Below are 23,623 nucleotides of genomic sequence, written 5' to 3'. Positions count from 1 at the left end.
TAATTAAAACTTTATAAAGCAAACTACAGTGATTAGACCTGGGGGATGGGAGGGGAGCAGAGTAAATAAAAGAACAATTTTATTTTTTAATGGAAAACAGCATAAAGATGGTAATAGTCACTAGTTAGATATCAAAAATTAGATTGAGAACAAATAGATCTATTCTTTCACTAGTCAGTTATAGAATTTATGGTTAGATCATTTTAGTTATTTTTAATGTATTCAAATAGTTAACCTGTGTTTTCCATGACATCTTCTTACATTGTAACTCCTTTCGCTGTTTCACCCAAAACGTTAGAGAGGAAAACACCCCAACTTGGCCAGTCCTGACTTGTTCTCATTTTTAACAGCTCTGCATTGGGAAGTTCCTAACTCTTATGTGTGTGTGTGTGTGTGTGTGTGTGTGTGTGTGTGTGTGTGTGTGTGTCTACACACATGTGCAAGTGTTCATTAAACCCAAATAATAAGTTACTTTAGTGGAAATTTTAATCATCTAATTTTTTATTATAAAAAATATGTTCAATTCCACTAATGCTGTGGGTTTAAGGATATTCTGAATAAACGAAAGATAAAAGTATCCTTACATTTTTTTCTCTTGGCCATGGAATTCATAAGCTGTACTTCTGTTTCCAGCTCTTAAAATGTCCCTTCTTTTTTGTGAGTAGCTCACACACTGTTTATATACTCAATGATGATGTGAGGGAACCTTGGGATACAAACCAGGTGGATTGGCTTATCAGTTAGGTAACAAGTAGGTAGATAGGCGATAGATGATAGGTAGATAGATAGATAGGATAGATTGAGATAGACAAAGTAGGCAACTCTACGTCTGTTCTCAAGATATTTAATTTCTTGATGCGTTAAAAATAAAAGATCAGGGCATATTGCTCAAATCTTCCCACTCAAGATCTCTGCTTTTTCTTTCTCTACCATATAAAGATGGACCCAAATCTTGGGGCCATTATTTCTCAGTAGAAGTAAATCATAAGCATAATCTGTTAGTATTTTTATTCTGAACCTTGAACTATACTTTAGTTCCTTTATCTTTTTTTAATAAATTTATTTATTTTATTTTATTGTTTTACTCTATTCTTTTTGGCTGCGTTGGGTCTTCGTTGCTGCGCGTGGCTTTCTCTAGTTGCGGCAAGCGGGGGCTGCTCTTCATTGTGGCACGCGGGCTTCTCATTGCTGTGGCTTCTGTTGTTGCGGAGCACGGGCTCTCGGCGCGCGGGCTTCAGTAGTTGTGGCTCGTGGGCTATAGAGCGTAGTCTCAGTAGTTGTGGCGCACGGGCTTAGTTGCTCCACGGCATGTGGGATCTTCCCGGACCAGGGCTTGAACCCAAGTCCCCAGAATTGGCAGGCGGATTCTTAACCACTGAGCCACCAGGAAAGCCCTAGTTCCTTTATCTCTTGTTTAGCTGGGCATAGACAAAAATCTACAGCGATTTTTGGATAAAGGACTTTTTACCTCGAGAGAGAGAGACAGAGAGAGAAAGAAAGAATATCACTGACAGTTTCTTTTTGACTTTTCTTCTGGTGGTTTGGTAGAAGATACGATGCCTTGTTGGTGCAAGGTCTGTGAAATCCATAATGCTTCATTAGCACAGCTTTCTCTTCATTGTAACAGCTTTCATTTCCAGAGGAGCTCATGTAAATAGGCTGCTCCTGCTTTGCATAAGCATGTTGATTTATATGAATGCTATTTTGATCTCAAATTGATTGAATACTAAAAAGAAAGACTAGGAAAAAAGCACTGTATTATGAAGGTCTCCTGTCAAAGACAAAAGACGCTAGATCCTACATACATTTCCACTTACTGATGGAGAATTCTGTATTGCCTAGGTTTTAGAAGAGAATATTTCTAAAGATCCATAGCAAAATACCACACTATTGAGATGCAAGTATTTGAAAATACCATGGATTAAATTACGTTTGGGAACTAGGACTCCTCCACCCCCGTTTGCCCAAGTAGCGCAGAAAGGCATGAGGTCTAGTCCCATCTGCCAACAGCAGCATTAAAAAGCCTTAATAGATGGGATGCTCAGTAATTAATTGGCAACTTGCTGAATTTTTGTCAAGCCCAGTTGCACTTTCCTCCTTGTGTTCTCTATCCTTTGTGGCCCCCACTAAAATTCTGTATACCCTTAAATTACCAACCAACCAAAGCCCTTCTCTTGGCAAAGAATTTGTTATCAATATGTGCACCTTATTTTGCATCCCTTTCTCAAGAATATTTTCCTTTCAGTCTTTGTTACTCGGCGTGTAATCAAAAATACTCCACCGCAAGACATCAGCAGTAACAGAGGGTGGTCTGGAGCAGACTGGGGAGTCCACGACTCCGTCTCATCAGCCGTGAAATCTGACCTCCTCACCAATTACCTCCTATAGCTACCCTCCCTGTTGGAAGACTGACCATGGCCATTCCAGAGCGGATGCTAAGAGCAGCTACAGTTGTGTTCTGCCCTGTACTCTAGTTTCCATGGAGCCTAGCTTTCCCATTGCTAAGACAGTTTCCTGGGCCTATCAAAACAAACCTCTATCATTCGAGACAACCTGGGCATGTCTGTTTACCCTTGCAAGCTAAGAGACTTTACCCAATCCAGAATTGCAGGTAGGTAATTGTCTATAGAAAAGTCATTTAATATTCACGATCCTGAGTATCTTATTTATGTATATGGATGACATACAGAATCAAAAGCACAGTTTACTGGGAAGAGCAGTAAAGTTTATTGGCGAGTAGAATTCTAGTTTCAGCTCTAGTGACTTCTGTCACCTTGAACGAGAGTCACATTTCAGAGCCTTGATTTCCTCATCTGCAAAAGGGGCTGATAATACATTCTCCAGCCACCTTACGAGGTTGTGTTGTGAGGACCAAGTCAGCGAACGTTTGTTAAAGTGCTTTGTAAAGTATAGAATTTATACAGATGTTAGTAGTTATTATGCAAACTATGAGAGAAATGGATCAGAGCTCTGAAAAGAACAGGTTCTGCTTTGTAAGTAGGTTAGTTACCCCTTTTTTAAATGTGGCATGTATGTCAACTATTTCTCAATAAAACCGGGGGAAAAAACGGGGTTTCTGACAATCCTATCAGCAAGAGGAGATTTGCATTTGACAGCAATCCAGGAGCAATTCAACATCAGAAATTTTACTTTTACAAAGAAATCAAAAAAAAAAAAAAGTACAGAAACACTGATAGAAGTTAGCCTAAGTACGGAAAATCTCTCCAATATTTATTTATTCTCTTAAAATTATTATTGATGCAAAAGCAGAATAAACAAAAATGAAACTGAACTCTCACTGCAAAGTATTCTCCTACAGTGTTTTCTAAAGATCTCGTATTTTGAACATTCTGCATGCTCTTTTAACACCTAGAACGTGTGTACTATAGAATCAAACAAGTTTTCCAGACTTGTCTTTAAAAGCTCAGAACAAATTTATACATATATATATATATATACACACACACCTATATAATTATATAAAACATGTATATATCATATAATGGTATATATTATAATTATTATCTATAGCGTATATATTGTAATATTTGTGTGTGTGTGTTTACGTATATAAATACACAGAGACACCAAATGAGGGAACAATTTCCTGAGGTCAGACCTGCACAACACGAAAGCTTACTAAGGAAGACTCCTAGACGTGCAGACAGTCTGCTCGGATTGCCGTTTAGATCTATCATCCTGATTGATCACTGTGTGGTTGGCTATTATTGGGCCTAATTTAACCCTATCCACTCACACATCCATCTACTCTGTCTATTGTACCTGACATTCTACAAATCACTTACTCATGCAAATGATGACCTAAGGCAACCTCTTAGGATATTCGTGTTTAATTATACAAATGGTGCTTGATAAATAAGATTACACCTCCTTCCATATGGTTATTCCCTCCTTGATGAAAGGAAAATTCAATTTTCATGCAGATTGGGCGGGGCCGGGGTTTAAGAATTGCTGAGTTTTATGGAGTCTGCAGATTCATCCAGTTTGCAGAAGCTGACAAAATCACTCCACACCCCGCACAGAGATGAGCGGTTTTTCATTAGGCTTAAATCAGCCATCAGCCAGCTTGCGTTCAGAAATCGGGACTCTAATAGGACCCCCTCTGTGTTCACAGGGTCAAAGGCTAAACACAGGAAGGACCCGCCCTCCTTTGCAATTACAAAGTTGCAAGATGCAAGTTTATCTCATTCTGTTGTTTTCAGTTGCTCTGAGTTGCCAACTTCTCTGCCGCCGGAAGTTTTCTGGCTTTTGACTGGTCTTACTGATTTCTTTTTGAGGTCTGGGCCGTGAATTCAGCAGGAAAAGCCTCCAGTAGCTGGACGCGGTGTAGAACTGGGCCCGCCCCCCCGGAAGGTCTCAGGGCCCCCAAGTTCCATGCCGTCTCTGCCACCCAAGCAGTGGTCAACATCAGCGCCCCGCAGAAGCCCAACGGGATTGTCAGTCTCTACAGATTATTCTCCAACGATACCAGCGGGGCCCAGACGGTGGTGAGCAGCAGCATTCTGATCGGTTTATTTAAAACAAATCATAGGGGCTTCCCCGGTGGCGCAGTGGTTGAGAGTCCGCCTGCCGATGCAGGGGACGCGGGTTCGATGCCCCGGTCCAGGAAAATCCCACATGCTGCAGAGCGGCTGGGCCCGTGAGCCGTGGCCGCTGAGCCTGTGCGTCCACAGCCTGTGCTCCACGACGGAAAAATCATAAACCATGGTGTTCTTGCTTTTTCTTCCCCTTGATACTTCTTTCTTATCCATCTGTTCTCAATTGCCCTGTGGTGACCTTAGTGGCATAAAGATCCCTCTGCAAAGAAATAGCGTTAGGAAACGTACAGAATATATGTAAATGCTCTGGGAAAGGAGGGCTACATGTGGTATTAAAGACTCCACAGATCTTTTAAGGAACCTAAGACTTTAGAGATAACCAAATTAGTTGAATTAATTGAATTAGAAAACACATGTCAAGCACTCAGCGTAGTAGTGGCTTATAGTAAGGGGCCAACAAAGGGTCTCTGTTGGTGGTGTAAATCTTAATATGAAAAAGGAAAAAGTAGAGCAAAGGATATCCTCGGAATCCCCATTTTGGCACGAGCAAATCTCTAATAGCACACTGAAATCTCAGACTTTGTTTTGGTGACTTCTAGAAAGTTCTAGGTCTTTGGAAGAAACAACAGAACAGCTCAGCTCAGCCCTACTCCGCTGTTCGTGTATTAACACATTTGGGGCACATCGAGGAGACAGGATGGTCTGTGGAGGGAAATCATCTTTCACGCTGTGTTTTAGCCCAGGCATTCACTGAAAGGGACACTAAATAATCAACTAGACCAGTTGCTGCATTATTTAAATGAAGAGACTACCTGCCAGGGGATGAAGTCTCTTTTCTCTGCAGGACAGCTGGTGTCACTCTCACATTTCTCATAAATAAGTATAGATTAGAATACTTTGTTCACACAAACCTCATAGAGAAATTGCACAGACCCTGGTATGACATGATAAATTATTTAGACCAGTTGAGGGAACAATTTTGGCAAGTGTGGAGAAATCCTCTGAGGCCAGCGTAGCAGGTAGTGAAACACAATTTCAAAAGATAACTCACACGCAAGGAAGTCTTGTATGGAATGTTAAAGAAATATTAGCATATTTTCTACAAGGCTTCCGATTCAATAAATATAGATGATGTAAATACAATCAACCCTTGATTATCCATGCTTATAAAATGATAATATTAATAAACTCAAATAATTCCTATTTGGAGTGCCTTGTATGCATTTTTTTAAACAACAGGTAGCTCTTCTTAATTAAATGTTGCTTATGTCAACGTGAAAATGAGTTTCTAGTTTCTGAGCTCTTCTGTTCCAAAGAGCACTTAGGAAAAGCACAATAAGGTAAAAGTATTTGCTCCAGATAAACCAAAAAGTTTATAATGCAACAAAGATAATTGAGAAAAAACTATATTTCATACAGATCAATACCCTTAGAGGAAGACATGGACTTTCAAACTCCTAAATATGTAAATATACAAATAGATAATATATATTTCAAGCTCTTAAATACTCTAAGATTTGAGGGGATTTGAGGGGAGTTTTGACCCCAAAATTACATGCAAGTAACAATGGCAGAATATGGACCTTAGTGAAAGTTGACTTAGAAATATAATATAATAAATATAATTCAAATATAGATTTTGTTTTTCTAAAAGGCATCATTCTGAGGGTCACAGAACCCGGTCAGTATTTTGTGATTTTTGAGCCATTTTCTAATATCTCTTTATGGTAATAGACAACATTGTTCCCTGTGATTTCTACCCTGTTGCCTCAAACTTCTATCAAACTGTTATCTTGTTGCATGTTTTTGCATGTTTAGGCCATGCCTCTCCAGCTGGATTGGTCATTCCTCAGGGTAAATATTGTGATAGATGCCAGGGTGCATCTCCCAGAGTAACTAGCACGGCACTCTATTCATAGAACGCATGGTACACGATAAAAGTGAACCAACTCTCTGTGACTTGCCACTGGGCCTCATCTAGTCTTCTCTCTCCTCCTGCAGCTGGCTGAAGGCCTGGCCACCCAGCAGACGCTTCATGGCCTGCAGCCCTTCACGACCTACTCCATTGGGGTGGAGGCCTGTACTTGCTTCAATTGTTGCAGCCAAGGGCCAACAGCAGAGCTGAGAACTCCTTCTGCTCCACCATCAGGACTGTCCTGTCCCCAGATCCAGACACTGGCCTCGAGGACAGCCTCCTTCCAGTGGAGTCCCCCACTGTTCCCCAACGGCGTCATTCAAAGGTAGCGTGGGAGAGCCAAAAGGACAAAGAAAGCGAAATAAGGCATGAACACGGACATGCAGCTGCCCAGCCCTCCCCAAGGAAGACTTACTGATTGAACAGACACCTATAGCAACTTAGACAAATCAATTGATTTGAGTGGTCACATTCCCCACAAAGTGTTTCAATCATAAATCAGCTAAGGATAGAAAGGTGAACAACAAAATTTTCTTTAAATAAGAAAGGCGAGGCAAGGACTTCCCTGGCGGTCCAGTGGCTAAGACTCAGCACTTCCACTGCAGGGGGCACGGGATCGATCCCTGGTCCCTCATGCCACGCAGTGCATCCACAAAATAAAAAAGGACAAGGCAGTGTGTTCCCATTCATTGAAAGGTTGTGCTCTTCCTCATGGTTCCCTGGAATGTTTCATTCTACAGGGCTCAGCTAGAACATAAGGAACTTCTGTGACTAAATCAGAATTTCCTTGATCTAATTTAAAATGTCGTAATGAACCACTGTTTGAAAGACCACAGAAGTTATTTCACTCAAGATAATCTGGAGGAAAAAAAGATATTCTTTATTTTCAACAGAGAAGAACAGTTTTATCACTCCCTTCTAAAAAGAGAGAAATATCTTATCTCTACCAACAAGGATTCCTGGCTGCTGGGTGGACAGCAACATGTGTATACATGTGACTTCTCTTATCATTTCTCTGGTTCCATCTGCTGCCCATTTCCAACAGCGTTAAATAAAGTGTTTCTGAGAACAGTCTCCCACCAATGGGAATTTGAAAGAGCTGGCAGTTCAGTGAGAACAAAAGATCAACAGGTTTAAAAGAGAGTGAGACTGATTCCTTTGCCTGTTTTCTCTTTACGTGTCCATTCTCATTCCAGCTATGAGCTCCAGCTCTACATGGCCTGCGCCCCGGATTCAGCCACCCCCTGTACTCCTAGCCAAACCGAGACAAAGTACGCTGGGCCAGCGCTGAGAGCCAGCCTCGGGGGTCTCCAGCCCTACACCACCTACAAGCTGAGGGTGGTGGCCCACAATGATTTGGGCAGCACGGCCTCTGACTGGATCAGCTTCATCACCCAAAAAGAATGTGAGTAGAAGTGGCTGCCGCCATAAGCCAAAAAGCTAGGAGGGCAGCCGCAGGGGGAGCTTGTCCTGAAAGGTAGGGGGAAAACAGTTTGCTAAAAGGACTGAGTGTTCAGTTCCTTTGAATGCTACTGAGACATCAGTGAACATGACTATGGGGGAAAAATGCTCATTGGATTCAATAACATGGAGATCAAGAGTGAATTTAGGAAGATTTTTCATGTAGCAATGGGATGAAAACCAATTAAGGGAAAGCTAATACATGGGTAAGATGACTTTTCTTCTTTCTTTATTTTGAGCTAACTTTTTAGAGAAGTTTGCCATTCCTTTTCTTTTCAGATGACGTGGCGTCATAGCTCGCATTTCTGGAAAGCTTTGATATACGGCGCTGCCAGGAAAAGCAGAAGGGCTACTGAGTGCAGAAAAGGGCAATTAGCTAATCCGTTGGGGCCTCCTGACATTTCTATAAAATAAGTCCTTTTCAGATTTTATAAGGTTTATATGTCTACTGTTTAAAAATGGCAAATACAAAAAAGGTATTAAGAATAAAATAAGTACTTATAATTAGAGCCAGCTACGTCATTTGTGGGTTCCACTGGAAAATGAAAATATGGGGCCCCTTGTTCAAAAATCGTTAACAATTTCAAGATAATGACAGCAGAGCATCAAACTAAGTCCATAATTCTTCTACATGAGGGATCCTGGGCATCTGCACAGGTCACACAACCATGAAGCCAGTCCTGCTTATAATCCCACCACACCCAGAGGCAACCACCATTAATATTTTGGCGTAATTCATTCCTTTAATCCCTTTTCTATGCAGAGTTGTTATTACATGGCTGAGATCATACTCTAATGAAAATTTCATAGTCTGCTTTTTATACTTGACATTATTTTATTTGCATCTCCCATGGCATTAAAAACTCTTTAGCCACCAAGGTTAATGGCTATATAACATTGCATCCTATGAATAAATTGGGCATTTCAGTTGTTTCTAATATTTTCCTTTTATAAATGTGGTGAGAAAGTTTGTGAACAAATCTTTGTGTGAATGTCTGGTTATCTTCTTAAATGGCAACAAATGGAATTTACTACATCAGGAATTTTAAGGCTTTGCACACTTATTGCAAATTTGCTTTCCAGAAACATTATATCAGATTATAACCTCATCTTCGGTATTTGGCACTGACATTTTTAGAAGTAAGAGTTATGCATTCGTGAAAGTTCACTGCCTCATACGAAGACTTTAATGTACCCGAGCAGTAACATGGCAGGATGTTCGCAAGAGGTCATTTTTAGAGAGCACTTGCTCGTTCCTGGCACTGTTCAAGCGTTTTACAAATAATCCTTACCACAAACCTATGAAGTTAAGTACTATTATTAACCAAATTTATAGGTGAGAAAACTGAGGCAGGGCTGTGGACTGTGCACTACAATTCCAGGATGCCATTCACATTGATTAGAATCTGAAGTGAGGCTCCTGGAGCTATATGATGAGCTAAAGCCAGAGCTTAAGTCCCTCCAGTTTCCACACCTAGAAGGTAGAAGTGTTACTCTAAGCTCAGGATCACCCAGCTCAGCAGCACCCTCGGTACTGCTGTGTTAACCTGGTCAACTCACTACCTACTTTCTGTAATAGAGATTTCAGACCTTCTCCACCCTCCTCAAACCTTCCACTTCTTCTCATCCCTTTCCCGCAAGCCTATACAATCCTCACCCACCTCTCCCTAGAGTCTTGGCAGAACTCCTTGCCTTGTAATTCACCAGGAAAGGAAATGTCATCAGTCAGTAATTTGCTCCCTTCCCACCCTAGATTGCCACATGTCCTGCATCTGCATCATTCCCGCCAGGGACACGGCAGGAAGGGGTGGTCCTTCATCTGAAATAAACCTGCCTCTTGTGCTTTGAGTACCACTTCCTTCACTACTATTCATCATTTTTCTATCCTTAATCTTCAGTGTATCACTGTTGCTTCTGCCTTTCTAATGTTAAAGCGAACAGACTCCATTTCGCCTCTGGTTCCTGCCCCAGCTCCTCCCCACAGAGACAACTCTTCTAAAGAATGGTCTTCAAGTGCTTTCCCATTTTCTTTCTTCCCACATGTTCTTTAACTTCCTCCACACTGATTTCCACCTCATCCCTGCATGAAAATCTCTTCCTAAATTTGCCCTTGACCTCCACACTGATAATCCAGTGGGCTTTTTTGGGAACATTGGGGAACGTTGGGAACATTCAACGTGATTGAAGCCTCCATCCTTGGTAGAAAGTGGCTCCCCTTCGTTTTCATGACAAGTCTCTCCTGGGAAACCTGCGTCTTTGGATGTTCAGTGTTAGTCAACTTTGTTGCTTGATCTTCCACCAGCCAAGGTTTTTAAGCCTCAACCCTAAACTTTCTCTGCTCACACTTTCCCTTTTATCCCCTTCCTTCTTTTTTCCTCTCCTTCCCGCCTCACCTCTTCCCTCTTCAGCTGAGTTCATCTCCTCCAGGGCTTCAGTTCCGAAGGCTGACTCCCAAATGGCCACCTCCTCCCCGAGCTCCCTGCTTGAAATCCAGACGCTCACACCCAGCTTCCTTGCCTCCCTTTGAACTTCTCATAACCAGCTTGAGTTGGGCAGACCCCCGACAGAGGGCGCATCTTTCCCCTTGAATGTGCGCTTCCTTTGGCTCTCATTCTCTCCATTTTATCTCCAGCACTGGGCAGTCTTAGATACCCAAAATGTGTTGTTTAGTGAGTGAGTGAACGCATCCAGAACGTCTCACGTTTACCATTGGCACCACGCAATCAGTGTCCTTTGTCACCCAAGCTATAATCAAAGCAAAGTGTAATCGTTCTTCATAACGTCTACTGCCTAATTGTGTAACCTCCTTTTACCTTTTTGCCTATTCCTCTCGCTATCCTCCCTTCACAAACCCATAAAGAACTGTGAGAAACACTTATTCCTGAAATGAAAGTGTAGTCAAATGAATTCTGACTTAATAAAAAATGCTACTCCATACGAGGAATGGGACAAAACACCGCCACCAGCTTTGAGAAGCAATTACCGTTTACAGTACAGACTGTCCCTTATGTACAATGGTTTGACTTCACGATGGTGCCAAAGTGATACACATTCAGTAGAAACTATACTTCAAACTTTGAATATTGATCTTTGTCAGGCTAGCGATCTGTAGTATGATTCTCTCTCATGATGCTGAGGGCAGCTCCCCGTCAGCCATGCCATCAAAAGGGTAAACCACCAATACACTTACAACCATTCCATACCCGACACCCATTCTGTTTTTCACTTGCAGTACAGTTTGCAATAAATTATAGGAGATACTCAACCGTTCAGTGTAAAATAGACTTTGCATTAAATGCTTTCTGCCCAGTAGGCTAATGTGAGTGTTCTGAGCACGTTTTAAGGAGGGCTAGGCTAAGCTATGATGTTTGGTAGCTTCTGTGTATTAAATGCATTTTCAACTTAGGATATTTTCAATTTATGATGGGCTTATCGGGCGTAACCCCATCCAAAGTCGAGGGAGATCTGTATATTTATAAGCCAATTTTTCTACTTATTCCAGGTTTTGTGTGGGTATCGCCAGAAGGCCAGGCCAAAACAGCTATGTGAGCTTTGCAGGTTATCACCAATTCTCTTTTTCAACGTGAAACTTAGTCATTGCCAGACATTTTCCCCTTATGCTGGAAGAACAGAATGAACAGATTTAAGATGTCCTGCCTTTCTATTCTTCCTTGACATGGAAGAAGTGGCTGAAGGTTGCAGTAGCACTGAAGGAGAAAGCGTTCTCTTAATCTGTTTACTGGATCCACAGACATGGAAAAACACAATAGTTCGCTGGCTGTTGTATGGGGTTTCAATACCATTTATGTTCCTTTTAACTCATTATACAAACCAGCAGAGAGAAAAAATGTGGATCGAAGAATACAAACCAGAAGATGCTTTGAAAACAGTATTTGCAATTTTATATAAACGTGATCAGAAAAGGGTCTAGAGAAGCATTAGCAACACATTCCACCCCCTCTGCCTGAATTACACCTGCAGTGGAAGAGCAGAGGTGAGGTGTAAATGTTTAACGACTGGCCTCCATGAAAGAAAAATGTCCTAACTTGAAGCGCTCACCAGTTTCCATGGTGTAAAGTACTCCTGCTTGGCTGATTTCAAGTTGCCAACGTGACAGCACTGAACACAGAGTTGGGAAGAGATCGTGTAGCATTATGTAATATTTCCACCATCCCGATACAATAGATTTAAACAGCATGAGAGCATAGATGGTAAAAGGTAGTGGGATAATTAAGAAGTTACAAAGGTTGAATATTTATTACCTTAGTTTGAATGTAATTTTAGGTTTATGTGATTTAATTTTTAACAGTGGCTGGGTTTAATAACCAACTCACAAAATTCCTGAATGTTTAACCACCAGGATGAGCCCACTCACCACTGAAGGGCGCCCATAAGGTGACTTAGTAGGTCATGCTCCTTTAAATACATGTGTACTGATTTTAACAAAAAAGCACGGGCTTTGGCGTTAAGCAGGCCTGGGTTCAGATCCTTTGTCCCCTACCAGCTACTGACATTAAGCAGATTATTGGATCTCTCTGAACGTTAGTCTCCTCACATGGAAAATTAGGAACTCATTCTTACAAGATTGTTTTGAGGATTAAATAAAATAAAGTACATCAAGTACTTTATTGTACTTGCATTGTACTACTTTATTGGCATAGTAGCTGTTATCGTTTTCTCAGTCTTCAAATCCGTTATTCCTGCTTATTTTGATAGTTTGATCACTCTTTTTCCTCAGGAAGATCTCCAAATCCTGCAAGGCAAATAAAGCCCCTTCCTTTCTATTTCTGTACTGTTTACAAGCCTTCTCCTTGTCTGTACTGTTACGATGTAGGGGAGAAGTGGAAATCTACTGAAATTAAGTGACAGAGGGAAGCCACAGACAAATACAATCATATGTTCCATTGTGATATTAGGCACAATTTGTGTTAAAAAAATATATTTAAAGAGGGCTTGATAGCTCTTGTTTCAGTATTTGCAGAAAAATTTTCCTATAACTTTATGAAAATATCTTATTTTAAAAGATGAGAATCAAATTTGTCTTCATGGTTGAATCTTATGGTCACAAAAGCGTAATTATTCCTTATTTTGTTATATTTCCTCACATCAGCAACCGATGGATTTAATTTTTAAAGGATATCCAATTTATTTCTACCACTCACTTTTTTTTTCTTTTCTTAAAAGCCAATTTCATATATAGCTGGATCTTAATGCTCTTACAAATGTATTGATTATTCTGGAGAAAATGAGATCTCATGAAATAAATCTCTTCTGACTTGACAAGATGATATGGTACCCCTTCACTTGTTCCTACAAAAATGATTCATTTAAAAGATGAGCCTCAGTTAAGGATTATTCTTCCTTTATTTTAGTAAGGAGTTGAAAAACGAAAAGTTCTCATGCCTGTTAAATGCACACAACGTTGCTTCTCTATCTGATACAATACTTAGGAGACCTGAGCTTGATTATATACTAATGTACTGTGCTATTGATTGATTAGTCAGGGCAATGAATTATTATACTCGAATTGCTATTTGCAAGGCTCTTTAACTATCTTAGAAAACAAACGAACGGCTCAAGAAAAAGCTTTAAAAATAAATGGGTGCCAAAGGAACATAATTCACCATCTAAGCAGTTTAGTTAGGAGAAAATAAAATATTAACTTCATCTAGTCCTTGGGGCTTTGTAGCAATAAATATTGATTTGATATGAAAAATAGCTATCCACTGTAGTTAATAGTGTTAAGGATACTTTACCTGTTAAGAGAAGGAAAATGCAACAAAATATAAGCTCCGGGGCTATGCTGATGAGCAGAACCATTGTATGTTAATAGTTGTATTTCATAAAACACCACTCTCCATTGATTTTTGTTTGGAAAGCAGGTGCGACATTGCTGAGAAAGCATTTTACATGCGTTCCCATGGTTTTCTTTTCACCCCCAAAGCCAGTTTTTTCCTTTAAGCAGTAAGGGAAATAGGAAGAGTTCCAGCAAGGACAAAAAAAAAAATGTGTGCTCATATTTTAAAATAAAAAGCACACTATTTTTAGGACTTACAACCTTCTCCCACATATTTTTAGAACTTACAACCTTCTCCCACTTATTTTTAGAACTTAGAAACTTCTTCCACCTCTTTTTTAGAACTTGCAACCTTCTCTCAACTATTTTTAGAACTAGAACCTTCGTCCAACTATTTTAAGAACTTACATCCTTCTCCCAACAGTGCCCCAGTACCGTGCCCCTTTCTCGGTGGACAGCAATCTATCCATGGTATGTGTGGACTGGAGTGGCTCCTTCCTGCTGAACGGGCAGCTGAAGGAGTTCGTCTTGACCGATGGAGGGCAGCGCGTGTACAGCGGCCTCGACACCACCCTCTACATCCCAAAGACGGCGGACAGAAGTGAGTTTCCCACTCCCATTTCTCAGGGCACAAGAAGCTGGGTTTCCCAGCTTTCCGAGATGCTCAATCTGACGTTCTGAAAGGTGACCTCAGATGGTCATCATTAACATGTCCTGGGTTAAGTGGTCACTTCTCGTGGGAAAGCGACTACTTGGCATCAATCAGGTTTTCCTGATGACGCTTCTGATGTGGTCCTCTGAGCACTGCCTCTGCTGACGTGAGGGTCCCCAGGAACAAGACCAGAGGGCAGGTTATGTGCCCTAGAGAGATAAAACCCACAGGCAAAGAGTATCCCAAAATAACACACTTTTAGGGACTTCGGAGACTCTCTCGATACATCCACAGCCTCCAAAGAGAGCATAATCAGGCCATGACCATCCCCAAATCTTAGACCCTGAGTAAGGGCTTTCCTTAACCAACATCGGTATCTGTTCTTGAAACAACAACGCTCTTCCCTCTAAAACTGAATACTTTCTCCCTACTTAATTCCATGTCCTTCTTCTGTTTGTCTTGTTTTTAAATTGAAATGAGAAAAAGCTTTTCAAGGTACTAAGTATCTTCTAATGATAAACATGGCCACAGGACCAATAGATGTGAGGCCCTTTTGGGCAATCTGGTCTTATACAGTGAATTCATTAGTGGTTGATTTTTTTTAGTTTCCTTGAAAATATGTACTATTTCTTTTGGCTAAAAGGGGCAGGTAAACAATGAGCTCCAGCATTGCATTTACAGCATTTGAAACTTATCAGTAACATCTTTACAACAATTCAGCTCCACATTTTCATGGTCACAGTTCTTGGTCACCTGGGCAGTTTGTTGGGATGGGAAGATGGCCTGAAAGTTGGGAAATACGGGTTCTACCCCTGGCCAGACCTCTAATCATCTGTGTGACTTACAAGACTCACTTCCCTCAGGCTCCTGGCTACTGTAAGAGGTATTTAGACCATTTGATTTCCCAGATCCCTGTTGAGCCTTCCTGCTTAGTAGAAAACTCTGGGTTGCCTAGTGAAAGGAACACCTGTAAGTTTAAAGGAACAGGTTCAGATTATATGCATAACAAGATACATTCTGTGAATTAGCCTTTATTCTTCAGATAATTCTTTTCCTTTGCTATATAATCTCTAAACTTCTTTAGCTCTGTTACATATATATATGTTATTATATAGGTAACATATATGTAATAACATGTATGTTATATACGTTATTACACTAATGATAGCTGTTTTTCTTGATAGTTTTTAAGTTAGAAATAAGTTTGCATAATAGGTAAAACCTCATAACTTGATGTGGAATCCTGTTTTCAGACTTCTTCATGCTATAATACATTGCTTTTCTGGAACTGTGCCCACTGTTTGTAGATGTTGAATAACTGACTCATTTACCTTTGTCTAGCTTTCTTTTTCCAGGTCATCTGCACTACAGATGAAGGAAGTGTTAAGACACCTTTGATTCAATATGATACCAGCACTGGATTTGGTAAACATTTAACTCAAATCCTATTTAGTGTAGTATCTACTCATTTTCCTAAAGAAACATGCATGTTTGTTTATTCGTATTTGTGTTTCTTTATGCATACATGTTTGTTCATACATATGTATCTATACATCTTCCATACACCATATGGAAGAAATTGTGTTAAGTGTTGTAAGAATTTTTTTAAGTCCTCTTGAAACTTACATTAGGCAAGGAGTTAGGGTAAACTCTTAAAATGCCAAATCATTGAATTGTAGATGCAGAGAGATATGACTAAAGTTCTCTCCTAACCACAGATTCTGTCAATCAAGAGCTATATGAATTTGTGCACCAAAAAAAGTGAATTTATAGAGAAAGCCAGAGGAAAGAGAAAATACCCTAATGCCAATTTGTGTTGATAATAACGATAATATTCCAGATTCAGAGTTAGGGTTAGCAAAGTGTAGCCCCCCTCTCATGGAGTTCAATTTTTAATTTTAGTCACCTTCTCTCCCTCCCTTAAACATCCTCACCCCAGTGCTAAATGCTTCCCCTTTAATCAACTTGCCCTGACAATGTGGGTGTGAAGGCCAAGCAGACCCATCCAGTCCTTGAGGGGCTGCAAAGGGGGAAGGCTGTCAAAAGAGTAGGCATTTACAGCTGTGTCTGTCCTTCTTCCTCTTGGCCACGAGCATTGGCTTTAGAAGAGCAGCTCCCTGGCCTCTGCTGCATGCCAGCCTGCATGGCGGCTGCGTGGATCCAGAGGCTTCTGAGCTGGTGCTAGCAAAGGGCTGGGATGGAGATGATCTCTGAGACTTTCTTCCACTCAGATTGCCAGGCCGACGGCGATTCCACAGCTTAACGCTGTTCTGCAGTGATCCCATAAGCCTTTCCGAGTCTGCCCTGCTCATTCCAGCTTTCCCACAACCACAGACTTGACAGTCCTGCTACTCCCCATCCTTCGATCCTGCATCCGTGGAAAGCCCTTACTTAGCACAGGGACTGGCACAGGGTAAATGCTCATTAAATGTGAGCTACGTCTATCAGCCTCATGTGCAGAGAATCACATCAACTGAACTCTTAACACCTGAATAGAAATGAAAGGTAAGTGGTCCCTTTGCTAAAGGATTTCCATCCCTAGGAAGCTCTCCCAGGGCATTTGAGTGATGACTTGCAGAGCTCTTGTTACTTAACAGAGAGGCCAGAGTACAAGAAGTACTATAAAGACCACATGTTAGTGAGCACAAGCTGTTAACATCCCAATGGAAAATGGTATCTCACGTCTCAAAATCCAGTTTGCAAGAAACGTCGCAGGAACAGGGCTGTTGCATGAAGTGAGGGAACCCTGGATCCACACAGCATTGACTGTGTATGTAATGGGGTTTCTGTAGCAATATTAGTCTGGGACCCAACCCTCACATGAGCCCAGAAAGGACTGCTCCCCAGGCACACAGCTGTGAAGTAGGCTTTTCCCAAGGTTACTTTGGTAACCCTCTTAAAAAATCCCCTCATCCCCCCTCCAACTGTATTTCCCGGGAGCGTGCCAAGGCAGCTGCAGTTTCCAACCTGAGAGGTGTCAGCAAGGTCTCCCAAGGGCTGTAAACGTCTCCTTACACCCACCGACCCACTGCACCATTTCCCCAGCCTGAACACAAGTGCAACAAAGCACTATACATGCCTTTCTAATTTATTAAACAACAGAGCAAGAAATCACAAAATTGCCTTCTGAAATAGCGTTTCCTTTTTCTGTCCCTGGCTTTTGCAGGCCTGGTGCTGACAACTCCTGGAGAAAAGAAAGGATCAGGGAGCAAAAGCACGGAGTTCTACAGCGAGTTATGGTTCATAGTGTTAATGGCAATTCTGGGCTTGATCTTGTTGGCCATTTTTCTGTCCCTGATACTACAGAGAAAAATCCTCAAGGAACCATATATAAGAGAGAGGCCTCCTTTAGTGCCTCTTCCAAAGCGGATGTCTCCATTGAATGTATACCCACCGGGGGAAACCCATATGGTATGTCTCTAAAGGCGGCCTCATTTCTCTATCACTGGACTAAAATATTTGTTTGTATTTAGAAGGAAATATTTTCAGAGCCATAGTAGCAAGGGACTAGATGACACTTATGTTTGGCTAAATGTGGAGACCAAGGGAGACTAACCCTAGAAGAGCATTCTCAACTTTGGGTGCACGTTAGAATCACCTGGTGCTACAGACTGAATATTTGTGTCCCCCCAAAATTCATGTGTTGAAACCCTAATCCCAAGTGTGATGGTATATGGGGGAAGGGCCTTTGGGAGGTAGTTAGGTCATGAGGGTGGAGCCCTCATGAATGGGATTAGTGCCCTTATAAAGAGACCCCAGGGAGCTCCCTTGTCCTTTCCACCATGTGAGGACGAGGAAGTGGGCCCACACCAGACACTCAATCTGCTGGCACCTTGATCTTGGACTTCCCAGCCTCCAGAATTTAAGAAATAAATTTCTGTTGCCTCTAGGTCACCCAGTCCATGGTATTCTGTTATAGCAGCCCTAACGGGCTAAGACATCTGGGAAAGTTTTTAAAATGCTGATACCTGGGCCTTATCCCAGAAATTCTGATTTCATTGGCCTTGGATGGGGCCTGGGGATTGGTATTCTTTTTTTAACTCCGAAAGTGATTCTAATGTGCACCAGGGGTGAGTATTTCTGCTTTGTAGTTGTAAGTCAGGGGATGGTGGAGGAGAGTTGTATATTGAAATCACCTGGAGAATTTATAGGTTATATTACTGTGTAACTTGGGGAATTAGAAATAAAAGGGGAGATAGGGAAGGACTTAAGTGCCAGCAGTCCTGGGTCTGTTCTTGACCCTGACACCCTGCGCCAGTGCAGATGGATGACTCCTTGTGGCTCCAGACCACGGACCACCTACTGCCAAGATGGAAGTCAGGCAAAGATCTGGGGGGTGAAGGTCACACGGAGGGTGACACAAGGCATCGCTGCATCAAGCACTCATTGAAGAGGTAAAAGATGACTGAATCCCATGGTGCAGTCTGGCCTGGGGCTGTGTCTACCTGGGCAAGGAAAGGCTGTAATTTATAAATCCCCCAGGTACCAGTCTGCTCCCCAAACTGTGTGCCAAAATGCATCTGCCCAAGGGGACCCCTTTTCCCCAGTTTGCACAAAAGTTCTATATGAGCTAGTGGCCACCCTGTGCAGCTGAAATTCTGATCACCAATTCCAATGTGTGGGGAGGCTTTCCACACCAACAGGCAATTCTCTGACACCAGCTGGGTGTCCTGCAGTTCAACTAAATTCTGACACTGTCTACCCAGAGATAGCATCAGATTCCACAGGGGAAGGGCTCAGTCCTACAAGACTCTTGTCCCCTCTGTGTCCCCTTCCCCGCCAACCTCAGACGCCAATCACAAGTCCAGATTGTCACCTGTGCTTCTGACCTACTGGCTACAGATTGGGGGTTCCAGTGACCAAATCCTTGGGTTTCTTATTTTGTTAACGAATTTAATGAACAGTAACGAATTTTAAATTTGTTAACATTTTCAAGATCACAAAGCATAAACTGAGTCCAGCTAAGTTTAAGTGCAGATTCTACTTGTACAGTCAGCCCTATATATCTACAGATTCCACACCCACAGACACAGAGCGCTGACCATGAGAATTGAGCATCCTCGGATTTTAGTACCCATGGGAGGGAGTCCTGGAGCCAAATCCCCTTGGATACCGAGGGACAGTTGTAATTACTGGCTTGCAAATCCTTTCATTCTCTGCAATACGAAACAAATAATGCAGTATCACCTCAACACTTAGCAATTAATTTCTACTCACTGAGTGATTTAAATTGCCGAACTCTTATATTATGAAAATGCATCTCCAGATAGTATTAATGTGTGGGTATGATTATACTGTCCTTGGAGAAACATAAAGAATTTGGGTTTTGGTTTTTTTTTTTTAATTTTACTGAAGTATAGTTGATTTACAATGTTGTGTTAATTTCTGCTATAGAGCAAAGTGATTCAGTTATACATATATATATTCTTTTTCACATTTTTTCGATTGTGGTTTATCAAAAGATATTGAATAGAGTTCTCCTGCTGTACAGTAGGCACTTGTTGTTTATCCATCCTGTATACAATAGTTTGAATCTGCTAATCCCAAACTTCCAATCCTTACCTCCCTCATCGCCCTGCCCCTTGACAACCACAAGTCTGTTCTCTGTGTCCTTGAGTCTGTTTCTGTTTCATAGATAAGTTCATTTGTGTCATATTTTAGATTCCATCATAAGTGATACCATATGATATTTGTCTTTCTCTTTCTGACTTACTTTATTTAGGAGGTTAATCTCTAGGTCCATCCATATTGCTGCAAATGGCATTAGTTCATTCTTGTTTATGGCTGAGTAATATTCTCTTATATAAATATAGCACTCTTCTTTATCCATGCATCTGTCAATGGACATGTAGGTTGTTTCCATGTTTTGGGTATTGTAAATAGTGCTTTTATGAACATTGGCGTGCATGTATCTTTTAGAATTAGAGTTTTGTCCTGATACATGCCCAGGAGTGGGATTGCTGGACCATATGGCAACTCTATTTTTAGTTTTTGAGGACCATCCATACTATTTTTTATAGTGGCTGCACTGAGTTACATTCCCACCAACAGTGTAGGAGGGTTCCCTTTTCTATACTCGCCCTCCAGAACTTGTTATTTTTAGACTTTTTAATGATGACTAGTCTGTCCAGTGTGAGGTGGTACCTCACTGTAGTTTTGATTTGCATTTCTCAAATAATTAGCAATGTTGAGCATCTTTTCATGTGCCTGTTGGACATATGTATGTCTTCTTTGGAGAAATGTCTACTGAGGTCTTCAGCCCACTTCTCAGTTAGGTTGTCTGTTTGTTTTTATTATTAAGTTGTATGACCTGTTCGTATATTTTGTAAATTAAGCCCTTATCATTTGCATCATTTGCAAATATTTTCTCCCAGTCCATAGCTTGTCTTTTCACTTTATTTATGGTTTCCTTTGCTATGCAAAAGCTTATAAGTTTGATTAGGCCTCAATTAGTGACTTTTTCCTTTTATTTTTTTAACATCTTTATTAGAGTATAATTGCTTCACAATGTTGTGTTAGTTTCTGCTGTATAACAAAGTGAATCAGCTATATGTATGCATATATCCCCATATCCCCTCCCTCTCAAGTCTCCCTCCCACCCACCCTATCACATCTCTCTAAGTGGTCACAAAGCACCGAGCTGATCTCCCCATGTTATGCAGCTGCTTCCCACTAGCTATCTATTTTACATTTGGTAGTGTACATATGTCCATGCCACTCTCTCACTTCGTCCCAGCTTACGCTTCCTCCTCCCCATGTCCTCAAGTCCATTCTCTATGTCTGTGTCTTTATTCCTGTCCTGTACCTAGGTTCATCAGAACCATATTTTTCTTTCTAGATTCCATATATATGTGTTAGCATACAGTATTTGTTTTTCTGACTCACTTCACTCTGTTTGACAGACTCTAGGTCCATTCCCCTCACTACAAATAACTCAATTTCATTTCTTTTTTTGGCTGAGTAATATCCCATGTATATACATGCCACGTCTTCTTTATCCATTCATCTCTTGATGGACACTTAGGTTGCTTTCATGTCCTGGCTATTGTAAATAGTGCTGAAATGAACATTGTGGTACATGACTCTTTTTGAATTATGGTTTTCTCGGGGTATAGGCCCAGCAGTGGGATTGCTGGGTCATCTGGTAGTTCTATTTTTAGTTTTTTAAGGAACCTCCATACTGTTCTCCATAGTGGCTGTACCAATTTACATTCCCACCAACAGTGTAGGAGGGTTCCCTTTTCTCCACACCCTCTCCAGCATTTATTGTTTGTAGACTTTTTGATGATGGCCATTCTGACTGGTGTAAGGTGATATCTTATTGTAGTTTTACTAATTAGTGATGTTGAGCATCTGTTCATGTGCCTCTTGGCCATCTGTATGTCTTCTTTGGAGAAATGTCTCTTTAGGTCTTCTGCCCATTTTGGATTGGGTTGTTTGTTTTTTTGATATTGAGCTGCATGAGCTGTCTTCTGTATTTTAGAGATTAATCCTTTGTCAGTTGACTCGTTTGCAAATATTTTCTCCCATTCTGAGGGTTGTCCCATTCTGAGGCCAGAAACTATAAAACTCTTAGAGGAAAGCATAGGAAGAACACTCTTTGACATAAATCACAGCAAGATGCATTTTGTTTTAATTTTATTGCCCTGGGAGACTGACCTAAGAAAACATTAGTACAATTTATGTAACAGTATGTTTGGCTTATGTTCTCTTCTAGGAGTCTTATAGTGTCATGTCTTATATTTAAGTCTTTAAGCCATTTTGAGTTTATTTTTGTGTATGGTGTGAGGGTGTGTTCTAACTTCATTGATTTTTATGCAGTTGTCCAACTTTCCAAACAGGACTTACTGAAGAGACTCTTTTTCCCATTGTATATTCTTGCTTCCTTTGTCACAGATTAATTGACCATAGGTGTGTGGGTTAATTTCTGGCCTCTCTATTCAGTTCCATTGATACCTATGTCTTTTTGTGACAATACCATGCTATTTGATTACTGTAGCTTTGTAGTATTGTTCCAACAACCTACTCCTTCGGTTCAATTAATTTGCTAGAATAAGTCACAGAACCCAGAGAAACATCTTACTTGCTGGATCACCAGTTTCTTCTAAAAGGATATAAATCAGAAACAGCTGTTAGAAGAGATGCACAGTACTACAGATGGGGGAGGACGCAGAGCTTCCATGCCCTCTCTGATCACTCCACTTTCCCAAAATCTCCAGGTGTTCGCCAACCTGGAAGCTCTCTGAATGCCATTTTGGGGGGTTTTCCGGAGGCTTCATTACACAGATATGATTGATTAAATTATTGGCCACTGGTCATTGATTCAACCCCCATTCCTTCTCCCCTCCCTGGAGATCAGGGGGTTGGACTGAAATTTCCAACCCTCTAATCAGGGGGTTGGTTTCCCAGGCAACCAGTAGTCAACCTTTGGTGCAAACAAAAGTCACTTCATTAACATAACAAACGACACCTGTGTCAGTCTAATCATTTAGGAAATCCTAAGGATTGTAGAAGCCCTGTACCAGAAACGGGATGAAGACCTAATATATATATTTCTCACTATAAATCAGTTATCACAGCAGCACCCAAATAGAGCACAGAAACCTGGTCAAACTGCTTAAGTTTCGATCCTTCAGAAAACAGAGATGAGGGAACGCTAGCATTGTCCACCTTCCATATCTCTTCAGTCCTCAAGGACACAGCAATGACAGAGGTCAATGCCCTGATGAAGCTGTATTGTGGCCAAGTAGCAGAATAGGGGGGGCATGAGAGGGCAGCTGGTCCTCATAGACCCGTGGACTGTGGTGGATGCAGAGGCAGCTGGGGGAAAGTGACGGGGTGGCGGGGAAGCAAGGATAGATGCCACCCACGCCCCTTAGCCTGGGCTCCCTCGCCATCCACATCTCCCCCGTCCACTCTCCTGGCTCCGTCCTCCGAACCTCCTTCCTCTCTGAGCACATCAGGCTCTGCCTGCGGGGCAGCTGCTGAATGCAGGGCTGTTGAGTGGGCAGTTCAAGTGCTGGGGCCGTGTGCTTCTGTTCAGGGGAGAGCCCTGAGGAGGCTCTCACTGAGGGCTGACTCTGCAGAACTTTCCCTTGTTGCAGAGTAACGTTCTCTCTCCGACGAGGCCGTGCTCTTAGACAGAGGATGCACCACTGCTGGAGGGAAGGGCATGGAAGAGCCAGGCAGGCTGGAGAGGTCTGTTAGGTGATCTGGGAAATGAGTTAAATCAACCCTGG

The 23,623-nt window shown here is 41.5% G+C and overlaps 1 protein-coding gene across 1 annotated transcript in view; it reads left to right on the top strand.

Moving 5' to 3' along the window:
• USH2A (usherin) overlaps positions 1 to 23,623 on the top strand; it is a 774,017-nt gene that overhangs the window by 720,965 nt on the left and 29,429 nt on the right. The window contains exons 64-69 of the mRNA XM_027122185.1: positions 4,299 to 4,508; positions 6,561 to 6,799; positions 7,671 to 7,879; positions 14,157 to 14,333; positions 15,726 to 15,809; positions 17,551 to 17,795. Of these exons, the coding sequence (XP_026977986.1) occupies positions 4,299 to 4,508; positions 6,561 to 6,799; positions 7,671 to 7,879; positions 14,157 to 14,333; positions 15,726 to 15,809; positions 17,551 to 17,795 (1,164 nt within the window). The remainder of the gene's footprint in view (positions 1 to 4,298; positions 4,509 to 6,560; positions 6,800 to 7,670; positions 7,880 to 14,156; positions 14,334 to 15,725; positions 15,810 to 17,550; positions 17,796 to 23,623) is intronic.

Source organism: Aethalodelphis obliquidens, unplaced genomic scaffold (assembly GCF_003676395.1).
Source record: "Aethalodelphis obliquidens isolate GAN/ISIS:26980383/991018 unplaced genomic scaffold, ASM367639v1 scaffold24, whole genome shotgun sequence".
NCBI classification, from domain to species: Eukaryota; Metazoa; Chordata; class Mammalia; order Artiodactyla; family Delphinidae; genus Aethalodelphis; species Aethalodelphis obliquidens.
Note: the sequence above shows the minus strand (reverse complement) of the source record. Positions and strands in the feature narration are given on the sequence as shown.